Genomic DNA, 15,090 nt, shown 5'->3' on the forward strand with positions numbered 1-15,090 from the left:
CCCTTCCCATCTGCCACCATCCACTCTTCCACGTGGGTCTTTGCTCCCTCCACCTCCATCCGCATTTCCCAGAATCCTCAGAGGAGCAGACCACAGGCCACTCAAATTCTTACCCGCCCTCGGGTTCCAAAACAGAGTCTCTGTCATTTTTAAAGAATTTTTTTAAAAACCAGCAACTACAGGAGAACAGAGAAAGATTAACAAGAAGAAATTTAAACATTCGTTTTTTAAACATAGAATTATAGATGACTGTCTAGAGCTATTTAAGGCTGTAAATGGATGTAAATCATTTGCATTGACTCCACTTTCTGGATTACTTCCCTAAGAAGGATAATAAAATTGATTTAAAGAGCACTTATTAGGTGGAAATTACTTTCATACATTGTTGCATTTAATCCCTACTGTAATTATGGAAGCTAGATATTATTTTATTTTATAGATATGGAAATAGAGGTTCAGAAAAGTTAGGAAACTCACCCAAGGTCAGCCACCTAATATATAGGACTTATCCCACGAGGTTGTTATAGTAAATGAGTTAATATTTGTCAAGTGCTCAGAATAGTGTCTGGCGCATAGTAAGTGCTATATAAATATTAACTATTAATAATAGAAAGCGGCAGGTCCAAGATGCAAATTCAGATTTGCATGAGTCCAAAGGTTACATGATTTGAATTACCCCACACTGCCTATGGGTTAAGCTTCAGCAGGGGAAGGGGGAAGAGTCCTAACGCCTCATTAGATCAGTCTAATATTCCTTAGGTTTAGTTCCTCATTCCCACTTTCCCTCAAAAGTAGTTTATTACTCAGTCCTATACCCTTCTCTATCACCAAAAGCATGGGGGATCCTGTTTAAATCAAAAAGTAAGGGCTTCCCTGGTGGCGCAGTGGTTGAGAGTCTGCCTGCCGATGCAGGGGACACAGGTTCGTGCCCGGGTCTGGGAAGATCCCACATGCCGCGGAGCGGCTGGGCCCGTGAGCCATGGCCACTGGGCCTGCGTGTCTGGACCCTGCGCTCCGCAACGGAAGAGGCCACAACAGTGAGAGGCCCACATACCACAAAAAAATTTTAAAATAATAAAAAATAAATTAAAAAAAAAAGTAATACCTACCATGCCATTCAAGGGACTTTCACATAAATTGGATTCATTTACATCATTAGGTAAAGGTCTGATGGAAATCCCTGTTGTAATGTCATGTGGGAAAAATTCACTTTGGATTACTCTGGCCACGAAAGCACAATCAATCTGAGGGCTGAGGGCTGCAGGAGTTACAAAGTAGGCTTGGTTACTCTTCCCATCACGTACATTCTGTTCTCCCAAAGGAACTCCATAGCAACCACAGAATCCTGACCCTAGAAGCAAAAGGAAAAACAGTGAAGGAATTGTGATTGCAGAATAAATTTCCTGGATTCAGTCAGATAGAAAGATGGGTCATATGTTTTTAAATTATTCATTTTTTTGAATTGATAATATATTCACCTGGTTCATAAATTCAAAAGTATAAAAAAGCAGGGCTTCCCTGGTGGCGCAGTGGTTGAGAGTCCGCCTGCCGACGCAGGGGACACGGGTTCGTGCCCCAGTCCAGGAAGATCCCACATGCCGTGGAGCGGCTGGGCCCGTGAGCCATGGCCGCTGAGCCTGCGCCACCGGAGCCTGTGCTCTGCAGCGGGAGAGGCCACAACGGCGAGAGGCCCGTGTACCGCAAAAACGAAACCAAAAAAGTATAAAAAAGCATAAAGTGAAAAATCTCCCACCTCTGCCACCCTCCCCCCAGTTCCCACAGCAGTAACCACTGCTATTTCTTGAGTATCCTTCCAGAGTTTCTTTATGCCTATGGACAGAAATATGAATATATTCATTTTTTTTCTCCTCCTCTTTCACACAAAAGCAGCATACAGCATTAACTGTTCTTTTGCTTTTTATTTTTAACTTAGTAGTAGGATTTTGGATATCAGTACATAGAAAGTGTCCTCATTTGCTCTTACAACTGTATAATATTCTTACAAATGTATAATATTGTTTTTACTAGCTCCATCACAATTAATCAGTTTCCACTAAGTAGACATTTAGGTTATTTCTAATCTGTTACAAACAATACTATAATTAATAGGACTGTATTAATAAGCTTCAATTGCCTAAATGTTTAAAGCAAGAAGTTGCCATTACTTTCAGCAGAAGTAACTTTACTGTAAGACATTTATAAATACAAACCCCATAAAATCTGCTTTAACAAATTAGTGAGACCTATAGATGATAAGAAATATTATTTGCATGGAGGAATTAATGTTTCAAAATTCTCAGTTCTATTTTGTCCTCTTAAGTGGGTATTTTGCTGCAAGTTTATTTACACTTATAATTAGGTTAATGGGCATTTTGCCCTGCAAAAATTAGCCTAGAACAGAGCTAATCATCATGAATTCTAGATTAGTAGAGTTTGGGTTAGAGAAAATTTTTAGTTAATTTTCTAAACTGTTGATTTAAACTGTGTACAGAGAGCTCTGAATTCCCTATGTATTTGCAAAATTATCAGCTTCAATTGGGATACTCACAGCAGTACTTTTTTCTAAAAAAATAAGGATTTAAAGTGCATTTAAAGGGATTATTTAAAAAATCAGTTTAGGTACAAATGCATTGCTTTTATGACTTTTTCCCTAACAAATTAGATTAAATGTCAGGATAGATCAGAGGTGAATTTCAAAAATAGTAAAAAACACATGACATAATAGATGTTTACTGTCAAGATCAAATGTCACAATTTAATATTTATTTTCATTGTGAGCTAGATGCTTTCTCCTGTCTGTTTTCAGGTCAATCAGTAAATAACCCACTTGCAAAGCCACAGAGATGATCGGTTGGTTCGAAAGGCAATAGCTCCCTTCAAAAAACTGAAATCTGGGGGACTTCCTGGAGGTCCAGTGGTTAAGACTTCATGCTCCCAATGCAGGGGGCATGGGTTCAATCCCTGGTCGGGGAACTAAGATACCGCATGCCACACGGTGCAGCCAAAAAAAAAAAAGAAAACTTGAAATATGATTGAGAGGACAAAGTATATTGGTAGAAAGAGCAGCAATAGCAAGGTAATAATAGCTAAAAGTTCAGTAGCCCTTACCATGTGCCAGACATCATGCTGAACACTTGACAGATGTTAACCTACTAAAAGTTCACAAGAACCCTACGAGATAAGTACGATTATCATCCCAGTTTATAGATGAGGGAATTGAAGCACAGAGTGGTTAAATATTGTACCCAGGGTCACACGGCCGGTAAGTGGAGAGGGCAGGATTCCAATATGAACTGTGGCTGTGGAGGTCAGCGTGTAGCCAGTCACCTCACTGCATCCTGCACATAGTGGCATTCAGACGGTAAAGCCAGAGGGATTCCACGGGAGGCAAAGAACAGAGCGGTCAGGGAGAGTTTCAGAGCAAGATTCGATAGGTAGAGAGAAGCACATTCCAAACCTCCCCCACCTCTACTATGAGCACCTCAGAACAGCCTTTTGTTTTGGTTTCTCTGGCTTTTAGCTCAATATATACCTTAGAAATAGGAGAGCATTGGAAGAACAAAGGTAGTAGGCAAGAACATGCATGCCATTTGCATGTGGACAATGAGGAGACCTATTCAGCCTAAGTGATGCCATCATGTGGAGGTGTAGCAAGGGTAAGACCAGGTCACAAATACTCTTAGGTCCCAGGCTAAGGACTAAGGCTGTATCCTCAGCATCAGTGCTTCTCACACTCTAACATTCACCAGAATCACCTGGGGTCTTGTTAAATGCACATCATGATTCAGTAGGTCCGAGGTGGGTCCAAGAGTCTGCATTTGTAGTGAGCTTCAATGTTGCTCTTCCCAAGACCACTCTTTGAGTAGCAAGATTCAAGGTAACAGCAGGAAACCATTGTTGGAGCAGGGGGTGTGCATGGAGGGATAGGGGAGTGATGGACGAAAATCTGCCATGCCAAAGTTGCAGCCAACAATTCTAAGGACTTCTAGATGTACAATGTTGTAATTAATTTGATGTACAGAACCTTTCTCAATATGCCTCACCCCTCCTTTCAGATGCCAGGATGTCTTGCCTTAGAAAATGTTTTAAACCACACTTTGCCTTTCTTTCATACAGAGCAAGGCTAAAGAGCTCCCTCTTTCTGCTGTACGTTTTATGGAAGAATTGGGTGAATGTGCCTTTGGAAAGATCTATAAGGGCCACCTCTATCTCCCAGGCATGGACCATGCTCAGTTAGTTGCTATAAAGACCTTGAAAGACTATAACAACCCCCAGCAATGGACAGAATTTCAACAGGAAGCCTCCCTGATGGCCGAACTACACCACCCCAATATTGTCTGCCTTCTAGGGGCTGTCACTCAGGAACAACCTGTGTGTATGCTTTTTGAGTATATGAATCAGGGGGATCTCCACGAGTTCCTCATCATGCGGTCCCCACATTCAGATGTTGGCTGTAGCAGTGATGAAGATGGGACTGTAAAATCCAGCCTGGATCACGGAGATTTTCTACACATTGCAATTCAGATTGCAGCCGGCATGGAATACCTGTCTAGTCACTTCTTTGTCCATAAGGACCTTGCAGCTCGCAATATTTTAATCGGAGAGCAACTTCACGTAAAGATTTCAGACCTTGGGCTTTCCAGAGAAATATACTCCGCTGATTACTACAGGGTGCAGAGTAAGTCTTTGCTTCCCATTCGCTGGATGCCCCCTGAAGCCATCATGTATGGCAAATTCTCTTCTGATTCAGATATCTGGTCTTTTGGGGTTGTCTTGTGGGAGATATTCAGTTTTGGACTCCAGCCATATTATGGATTTAGTAACCAGGAAGTGATCGAAATGGTGAGAAAACGACAGCTGTTACCATGCTCCGAAGACTGCCCCCCCAGAATGTACAGCCTCATGACAGAGTGTTGGAATGAGATTCCTTCCAGGAGACCAAGATTTAAAGATATTCACGTCCGGCTTCGGTCCTGGGAGGGACTCTCAAGTCATACCAGCTCTACTACTCCTTCCGGTGGAAATGCCACCACGCAGACAACCTCCCTTAGTGCCAGCCCAGTGAGTAATCTCAGTAACCCCAGATATCCCAATTACATGTTCCCGAGCCAGGGTATTACACCACAGGGCCAGATTGCTGGTTTCATCAGCCCACCAATACCTCAGAACCAGCGATTCATCCCCATCAATGGATACCCAATACCTCCTGGATACGCAGCGTTTCCAGCTGCCCACTATCAGCCAGCAGGTCCTCCCAGAGTGATTCAGCACTGCCCACCTCCCAAGAGTCGGTCCCCGAGCAGTGCCAGTGGGTCGACTAGTACTGGTCATGTGACCAGCCTACCTTCATCAGGATCAAATCAGGAAGCGAATATTCCCTTACTACCACACATGTCAATTCCGAATCACCCCGGTGGAATGGGTATCACCGTTTTTGGCAACAAGTCTCAAAAACCCTACAAAATAGACTCAAAGCAACCATCTTTGCTAGGAGACTCCAACATTCATGGACACACCGAATCTATGATTTCTGCAGAACTGTAAAATGCACAGCTTTTGTAAATGTGGTGCACAGGAAAAACTAGGAAGTCGTAGAAAAGATTTATATTCAAATGTTTTTATTAAAGTAAGGTTCTCATTTAGCAGACATTGCAACAAGTATCTTCTGTGAAGTTTAACTGTGTCTTACCAACCAGGGCAAACACCAGCCAGAAAAAAAACAATGTGGGATTAACACTCCATCAGGGTGTAGGCCATGCCACTGGGATTGGTACATCTGGTTTCAAGTACTGAAAACTGCAAACCAGTGAAGAGGAAATGAACCTTCTGACTAAGTATCAAACCAAAAAGGAAAGTCAAACGGTGCTTTGTGTATTCACCTTTGGCTGCCATGACTGTTCTCTCCCCAAAATGTATATACCATAGCATTTGTCTACCTGCTGTCTTTTCTTCAGGACAGATGTTCAGGAATTATGTTGATTCAATTTAGACTCTGTGCATGTTTGTATGGAAGTGATGTTCAGAATCAGTGAGGAAACTTTAGGCCAGATTTAAAATCCCAGATGGAAACGAGCCATAAGTGTAAGTTTCCCTGAAGCCTTCTACACAGTGGGGCTTCTTTGGGAACGTGAGAAGTGTGCCTCTTTGTGAGTCTCCTCTGTTGATCATGAAGGCTTTTTCCACAGTGTGTTTACACAAGCCCTTGAAATAACATAGGGCATCAGATCATAAGGCTAGATGTGGATGCTGAAATTGACCACCGGTTGATAGTTCACTGTGTTGCGTTAGAAATGAGGCACCAAAGGCAGCACAGTCAGGAAAATGGCCCCTTGGCCTTGATCAGCATCCATGGGAAAGGAACAAGGGTTCCCATGGGGACAGCCTCACAGGAGCGTCCCTGGACCAATAACATTGAAGAATAGAGGTGTGGCTACGGACCAGCCCATCCATGCTTGCATCCTCCTGCTTATGAGCTGTCTAAGGTATGGGGGTGCATATGATCAGTGGACTCTGGGGAAGGAGGAAACTCTCTGACACCAGTATCTAGTTAATTTAAAGTTTCTCTCACTTTTTTTTTTTTTCTGATCTGGAAATGTTCACAGATTTTATTCTAGCACCAAGAGTTATGACAATGTATTCATAGTGTTAGTTGGAATCCAAAGACTATGAATTCTATTTGCAAAATGTTACAGTATTTTTATAAAAATAAGTACTGAGTTCTCACTTCAAAGATAACCATGAACTGAAATTTTTAAGCTGGTAACTAGAAGCAACGTGATCATTTTTGCCTTAGTTAGAGGAAGGAAGGTATCAAATGTGCATCTCATGCCTTACCTGCTAGCCATCTTCTGCCAAGTTTAGAATTCTTATGGGTTTCAAGTTCTACATAGAAAGGAATGTTATGATTGATTTTTCTCTTGTTAAAAGAATAACTCATTTATTCTAAGAGCAATGTCTCAAAGTCTCATTTTTTTATTTTACAGCTGAAGAGACTTATAAAGAGACTTACAGGATATAAAGTAATTCCTGGAAATGATATTTGATGAGGAGAATGTAAGAGACTTAGAAGCACGTTGACATTTCAATTTTGTAAAACAAAAAATTCAATTAGGATGAGAAATCAAAGAAATATGTTTACCAAAATGTGTTGCAATTTTCCCAAACACTGAATCTTCAGACAACAAATGTGGACTTATAGGTACTGTGAACACAAAGAATTGGCTATATTCAGATTTATTCAGAAATAAATTAAGACATATTTTTATGGCATAAATAAGCTGATTCAGAAGTTACATTTCTTAACTTTAGGTAGAGGAGAATATTTGTATCCTTTTGTTGCTATGCAACTGTTTAATGACGAAGATTCAAACCACAGTTTTGTATATCATACGACAATCAATTGTTTTCCAAGAATATTTATTATTTTAAGTAAACACAATTTCAGTGAACCTGAGTTTTTCTAGGAGTCCCTTAAAGGGAAAGTAGCATTCCATGAGCCAGTAAGATATCTACTCTGGAAAAACATTACTATGGGTAAAAAATAAATTCAAATTAGTTTTTTATAAAGAACTATAACATTTATTTTAAACATTTTATAATTACTGAAGTCATTAAGGTGAGCAAACTAAATTTCAAAACCACTTGTAATAATGTATTTTATAATAGCACTGTGATACTACATAACACAGTCCCTTTTGTATTAAAATAGTATTTTTTTCACAGACTGAAAAATATCTTTTGCTTTGTGGACAATGTTTTGTAAGATGACTTTATTTTCAGATCTTTTCTCTTTTTTGCACAAAACTATGTTTATGGTTTGTATCACAGAAGTGAAATATATCTCTGCATTTTTATATCTGGTCTGTTTCCTTGTTTCCTTTGTTTGTTTTTAACTCGGTATAGATTTTCTTCAAATATATAATGGCAGTATTCAGATATCTCGCCCTATCATATCTTTCCTTATTTTCACTGCATGCATTTAATCACTGTATTACTTAATGTTTGATTTGTTATTATGGGCATTTCAAATAGACAAGCATGGAATTGTAATGACAAGAAGCTTATTTTATATTGAGGATATATGCATTTGTATTTCACACACCAGAGATGATATTAAACACTGATTATTTTATGCTGCTGTTTATTAAAAATGTTTACCATAAAATATTATTTCCTGAATATTGCTATCATGGAGGTATTTGGGAACTTTAATATTATCTCTCCTAATGTTTGACATTTCATAGAAAGAGGAATCATAATTCGTATTTACTGCTATTTCATTGAAATGATTATTTTTAAGTAAGCTTTTAAAATAGACTTGGACATTCTTTTGCTAGTGACCATAGGTGGAGGGCAGAATCCCAGTGACTTTATGACCATATATCACCCACCTATATATGGCAAGATTCTAATTTTTAAAATCAAAATAATATATTGAATAATTACTTAACAATCAAATGTAATGTGAAAATCGGTTTTTAAAGTTGCATATTTTTCTGCCTTGATGTTTCCATGTGAACTTAGACATCAAAAATCATCTTAGAATTCTGAAGAAGAAAAAGCTGTGTACATCTTATGTTCAACTTAGACTCCAACCATATTGATAAAATAAAAGAAATGTGGCCATTTAATTGTCACAGCTTATCTTTATGACCTTATTTGCCCAAAAGAAAGAGCTCCCCATCTGGCGATTAATACACACTGTCAAGGAAAATGAGTATCATTACGAAAGTTCAAAGAACTTGTCCATTTCTGCTATTTAATACAGAAGGGGATACAATAAAACCTTCAGGGCCTTATCCATCTGTTTTAGGTACAGCTCTTGTCACCGCCTCAGCGATCAAACTCAATAAAGCAATCACTTCACATGGCAGTGAGATCGGTGTCAGGCTGGCTTTCTCCCTCTCACTTGAATTCCTCAATCTGCCCTTCACTCCCATTTCCTTCTTATGTCTCCAGGCTCTTCCCCTCCCACCATCCCTAACTCAACTCTGTGATTGGGGCCTTACCCTTAATTCCTTAATCACCAACATCTGCAGGCTCACAGCACCACCTCGGATAATACCTCCTACAAACCACTCAATACTGATTAAAGACGGGCTCTTTATCTACACACCTTCAAAGATGGTTACCTATCTCAGGGGTTCTCAAAGTGTGGTCCTCAGACCAGCAGATTTGGAACTTGTTAGACACGCAGATTCTCAGGCCTCACTTCAAAGTACTGAATCAGAAATTCTGGGGTGGGATCCAGCAATAAGTGAGAATTACAGGCCAGCCTAAAGGCCTGGGAGTGGAAGGTGGGAGGATGGTCATTTACATCCTTAGCAATGTGTATATAAACATTTAAGAACATTTCAGCCACTTTAGTCCCCTTAAAGGTAGTCAGGTTTTACTTCATCAAAAATTCAACACTAAAAACTTTTGCATTAGCCATTTGGCAATTTGTTATATTTTCTGTAGTTGTTCACTTGGATGGAAAAGTAACAGCACCTAGTTTTGCCAAGAATATACTCCTTGTCTAGTTCACTCAAGACCACATTCTTGGAAGGTGACCAAAAGCTTTTTCTTTCATATGGACAAGCACAAAAGAGTTGGTCCTTAGTGTACCTTTTTTTTTTTTTTTGACTCCTTGCATTGCTGATTAACACAACTAAAGGAACTCTCCTCTGCTTTGCAACTTGAGGTCGAGGATAGGCTAGTCCTTCTTGGGAGGGGGGAAGGCCCAGCTCCCAGTAAACATCAAGCAGAAGCAGCTGCAGAGGCTGCCCGCCTCCCCTGAGCTTCCTGTGACAACCTGACCCAGTCGGCTGCATGCAGTCACCTGTGGCTGGTCCCACTGTGTTCCTTTGCCAGCTGCAGTCTGTCAGTCCCCACTGGCTGGCCTTGAGTACTCCTCTGCTCCGCTGTGCTCCCCTCTGCCTCTGGAGGGCGGAAAGCTCTGGGGGAGGTACGAGAGGTGAAGCTCAGACTCTTCATTTATAGAGCATTTTTTTTAACCAAGAGTTCAAACGCTAAGGAGGAAACGCTATATTAGAGGAGCAGAAGGAACGAGGGAGCACACACATAAGAGGAAAAGTTTTGCAGCTACAGGATGCCTGCACCTGAAGTTTGTTACCATAAATGCCAAGAGTGTTAGGAAGCTGTTAACTCGGAGGAAGGAGAGTCTTACAAACCATCAAAGCACCCAAGGTCAGCGTAATCCTCTGGAAAATTAGGCTGGGAAGGCTTCAAAACATAGAGCCGGGGCTTCCCTGGTGGCGCAGTGGTTGAGAGTCCGCCTGCCGATGCAGGGGACACGGGTTCGTGCCCCGGTCCAGGAAGATCCCACATGCCGCGGAGCGGCTGGGCCCGTGAGCCATGGCCGCTGAGCCTGCGCGTCCGGAGCCTGTCCTCCGCAACGGGAGAGGCCACAACAGTGAGAGGCCCGCGTAACGCAAAAAAAAAAAAAAAAAAAAAAAAAACATAGAGCCGTCCAGGGAGAAGGTCTGCTTACCTATTTATGACTACTTGAATCCTAGGCACCCATGAACTGGTTATTCACACGAGGACTATGACATTTAAGCTGACCAGGCCCGACATGACACCGATCCTCACCCAAGTGACCAGGTTAGTAGCTGTTCTTATCCCAAAATGGTTAAATTAGGAGAACGACTCCTAAGATCAGATAGGGCATTACTGTACTTACATGTACTTACGCTTGTTAAAAGGTCAATATCTCAAGAGCTCAACATGCTGAAATAAGGGGATATTCAATTTGCAGGAAAGTGGTTCTAAAGGTCAAGCTTCATGGACCTATGTTCTTGAATGTAAATTCAAAGACACACACGAAACTACAGAACTGGCTGCACAAAGACATAGATTAACGCTCAAGCTCTCCATGGCCGTAGAGGCACATGTAATTTGCAACAGAAATAGGTGGAGATCAGGCTCCATTCTATGACACGTGCTCCTCCGCCACTGCAGCCCTTGGGCATTAGGGATGTAACTCCAGTTATCATTGGGGTCCATCCTAACACAGTTCCCTGAAAGGTTTCTTTTGAGTCTCTGCCCCTTAGAATCACTTGAAAGGAGTTGCAACTCCCCAATGGCATGATCTAGGTAGTTTACTAAGAGTCAACCTGATAAGACTAAAACTAATATTAAGGGAAATGACAGTTTAGGACTGAATTGTACTTCCAGAGTTCACTCTGGAAGTGGAGTGTATTAGTCAGCCTGGCTGCAATAATAACTGCAAAATCTCAGCAGCTTGCCTTGTAGGAGCGAATGTTCATTTCTCACTCATGTCAGTCAGCAGAGGTGGGTCAGCTGCTGTAGCTGCTCCCAGGTCTGCAGGACACACTGTTCTCACGGCACAGGGAAAAGAGCAAGAGGCAGCACTGAAACAGTCACTGATAAAACTTGCGCTCAGACATGCTGTATATCACGTCCACCTCGCACGTTCTCTTGGTCAACACAAATTCTGAGGCCAAAGCTGACCGTAGGACATGGATGAACCTTGCCCTACTGAGAGGCACCACAAGCCACACCGTCACAGTCAGGGGCAAGGAGGCAGAAACTTCTTCCAGGGAAGGGGGTGAATAGTTGGGAACAATAACACAATCCCCAGCCCAGCTGAAGCCCTGAGTACGTAGAGTCAGTACAGCAAACCCAGGGCACCAGCGCCCTTCTCTCTTGTGTTTGCGGCTAATCACTAACTGGTGCTCTTCCCAGCTGAGCTCAGATTTAGCCTTAACAGTTTCAACATACTGCTCTAGATAACCTACTAATCAGTCAAGAATAGCACCAGGAATGAAACTTATTAGCCAGCCCTACAATAGGGCAATAGTGGCCAAACCTGGTCATTATCACAATTGTCTGGGGAGCTTTTAAAAATTCTAAGTTCTCAAGACCACCCCAGAATATGCCATAAAAGTGACCATAAAATCGATAAATTCCTCAGATATAGCATCTGACATTATATGTCCACCGCCCGCCCCCCCTTCACGGACCCTGGATGAGGAGAATGGCGCAGGCACACGTACTTTTCAACTGCTCCAGCCCGTGATCCGGATGACCTCGAGGAAGTAAAGCAATCTCTACTTCCTTATCCGTAAAATGGTATAAATGTAGCATAGAGGTTGAGAGTAAAGGTTCTAATGTCAGACAGCCTGGGTTTAAATCTTCCCTTCACCTTTTGGTAACCATGTGAATTTACACAAGTTACTGTGAACTGCTGTTTCTTCATCTGAAAATGTATCCACTTCATAGAATTGAAACTAAGTAAAGTAAATGAGTTGCAGAGAAGAGTGCCTGACACAAAAGTTCTCAAAAACACAGTATATACAATTTTATCCGTTTTCTCTAATACCTGTCTTTCAGAGTTGATATAAGCGTTTAATGAGAACGTATACAAATATATGAGAAGTATCTGGCACATAGGAGGTGCTCAAAAAGTGCCAATGTTGCTATCATGATTCAATGTGTTTTAAACAATTTTTATAAAGCGATACATTATTTTCTAATGTGGTAAAATATTTAGAGCACAAATATCCTACTTAATTATTTATGCACATGCCATAACGTAGAACACTCCATACTGGTGCCAGTGAAGTGGGAGTGGGCTTAACCCATGAATGTTTCATCATCTCCCTTCAAACCACCCCTAATAAACACACACTAAGTAAAAACAGCTTCAAGACACATCGCTAAGCTATCCGTAAACCATATGTCATCCCTTACACCCCCTCCAAGCTGATTGCCACCTCAAAGCTTCTCCCATGTTGAAATTCTGGAACTCCCCAGGGGGCAACTGAGAGCGCTATGCAAAGGTATATTAAAAGCTTGGTCTGCCTTTGTAGATATATATGTGAAAGAAGCCTAGAATAATTATATCCTTTAACCAGTCCCCCTGCCCCCAACACACACACACACACACACACACACACTTAACAGTCACAGTCGTACTTAGATATTATGAAATGCATTATCTCTCAGTGATTGGTGTTCCCATGTTGGGAACAAAGTGAAAGGAGACATGATTCTCCTAAAACACTTCAGCGCAAGTAAAGTACCCAAGCAGGCACTGCATTCCTTCATCATAGGATTGCTAATATCCTCTCCTGATGTAATTCTGGGCATGATGTTTCAGAACGATGATTACGAGGTCTGGGCACCAGCCTGCCGTGAAAAACAAATAGACACAAACCTTTAAACACCAACTCCAAAAACAAACAGCTGTTACCAAATTGTCTATGCAACTCCCCCCCTAAAAAGGTTCTTGAAGCCCAAGCTAGGATAGCCAGTGGTGCCAGTTTACCAGGGATTATGCCAGTTTTAGCCCTGAAAGTCCTTTTTCCTATGAATTCCCCCAGTCCCAGGCAAACCTGGACTCTGGGTCGCCCTAGCTAAAGCAAAGAAGGTGAAATAAAAGCCAGCATGTATTGATTTTGAGTCCCCCTCTGTTAGGTAGACACAAATACAGATATAAATAGTGATCAAGGGGCCCCTGCATCTCAGGTACCTGACAGGGAGAGACCAAATTATTTCACAGCTAACAGAAATTTGGGGGAGCCTGCAACTTCAACTTTACAAAGGGGAACCAAGCGTTTCTTTGAGCCTAGACTTTTATAAGCTAAAATAGAATTTTTAAATGAGAAATTTCAGGAATTCAAGTCACTGAACTATGCTGCCTACCTCTTTCTTCCTGTTTGATCTTTGAAGATTAGCATTCAGTATTTTTCATGACATTTATATTGAGGAAGGAATATAAGATTATTAAAAGCAGAGAAACTCAATATTGGTAACACACATCAAAAGGTCTTCAAGACAAAGAAGGGATCATATGATTTGAAACCAGAGTTACTAGAAGCATGTGTGCTGCACTTCATTTTCTAGTTAACAGTGTAACATACGTCAAAATATGATTTAAAACGCTTCTCACAGCTGAGCTGACATTTGGCGATCCTCAGCCTTCTTTTGCTCTTGAGGATGGGGGTTCAAATCCAAATGAGGTTAACACTTTGTACTGGTACATATTCCTGGTGGATGAGAAAAACAGTCTTTTAGTTTAAGTAAAACGAAAACATCTGTTCCACTCCTGAGGGAAAGAATTGTTTTTAAAAAGAGGGGGAGGGGATTCTTGGTTGTTAAAGCTGGGGATGGCCTCAGTAACTTGGCAAATGTTTAATAAAATAGACTGTCAGGTGCCTTGCTCACCGAGGATGATGAAAACTTGTGCATGAGCCTTGGTTCACTTCATTTTTCAGGATGCCATACCCATGTTATCCCCTAACCCTGTCTAAAGCCATATGTTAATGTCTATCAACTGGTCCCAAGTTCTTTCCACACTGAATCAGGTAAATCCAGCTCAGTAAGTGACTGACCTTGTGCCACAAAGCTTGTCTTTGTCAGTAGCTGTGCACTCTGGGTAAGAAGTAGTATAAGTTAGCTATTGCTGCATAACAAAATACCACAGACTTAATATCTTAAAACAATATCATTTATTAGCCCACAACTCTCTCGGTCAGACCTCGGTATGGCACGACTGAGGGTCTCACAAGTATTGGCCAGGTTATGTTCTAATTTGAAGTTCAGGTCCTCTTCCAAGCTCATGTGTTTGTCCCACAATTCAGTTGCTATGGTTGTAGGACTGGGGCTCTGATTCTCTTGCTGGCTGTCAGCCAGCAGCCACTCTCAGCTCCTAGAGGCTGCCCAAATCCCTTGCCTCCTGGCCCCTTCCATTTTCAAAAGTGTCAACAGAGGATCTCCCTCACGTGGAATCCCTTTCATGCTTTCAATTACTCGCCTTAGGAAGAGCCCAGTCCCATTTAAGGGCTCACCAGATTAGGTCAGGCTGACCCAGGATAATCTCCCTTTCTTAAAGTCAATTATGCCACATAAGTCAACTTAATCACAGGAGAAAAATCTATCATATTCACAGTCTTGAGGATTATGCAGGGGGTGGAGCTCTTCGAGGTCATCTTAGAATTCTGCCTACCATAAGAAATATAATGCAACATTTCTCTTTTCAGTCCTTTGTACTGTAGTGCATAGTTTCTTAAGCTTTTTACATCACAGGCTATTATTAAAATGAATGAATTCCATGGCCCCTGT

The 15,090-nt window shown here is 41.4% G+C and overlaps 1 protein-coding gene across 3 annotated transcripts in view; it reads left to right on the forward strand.

Annotated features, from left to right (window-relative positions):
• ROR1 (receptor tyrosine kinase like orphan receptor 1) overlaps positions 1–8,625 on the forward strand; it is a 412,097-nt gene extending 403,472 nt beyond the window's left edge. For 2 of the 3 annotated variants that reach the window (XM_032629529.1, XM_032629538.1), the window contains one exon: positions 4,117–8,625. In XM_032629529.1, the coding sequence (XP_032485420.1) occupies positions 4,117–5,544 (1,428 nt within the window). In that variant the 3' untranslated portion in view covers positions 5,545–8,625. The remainder of the gene's footprint in view (positions 1–4,116) is intronic. The other variant, XM_032629549.1, reaches the window with a different exon arrangement.
• The last annotated feature ends 6,465 nt before the right edge of the window (positions 8,626–15,090 follow it).

Source organism: Phocoena sinus, chromosome 1, assembly GCF_008692025.1.
Source record: "Phocoena sinus isolate mPhoSin1 chromosome 1, mPhoSin1.pri, whole genome shotgun sequence".
Classification (NCBI taxonomy): Eukaryota; Metazoa; Chordata; class Mammalia; order Artiodactyla; family Phocoenidae; genus Phocoena; species Phocoena sinus.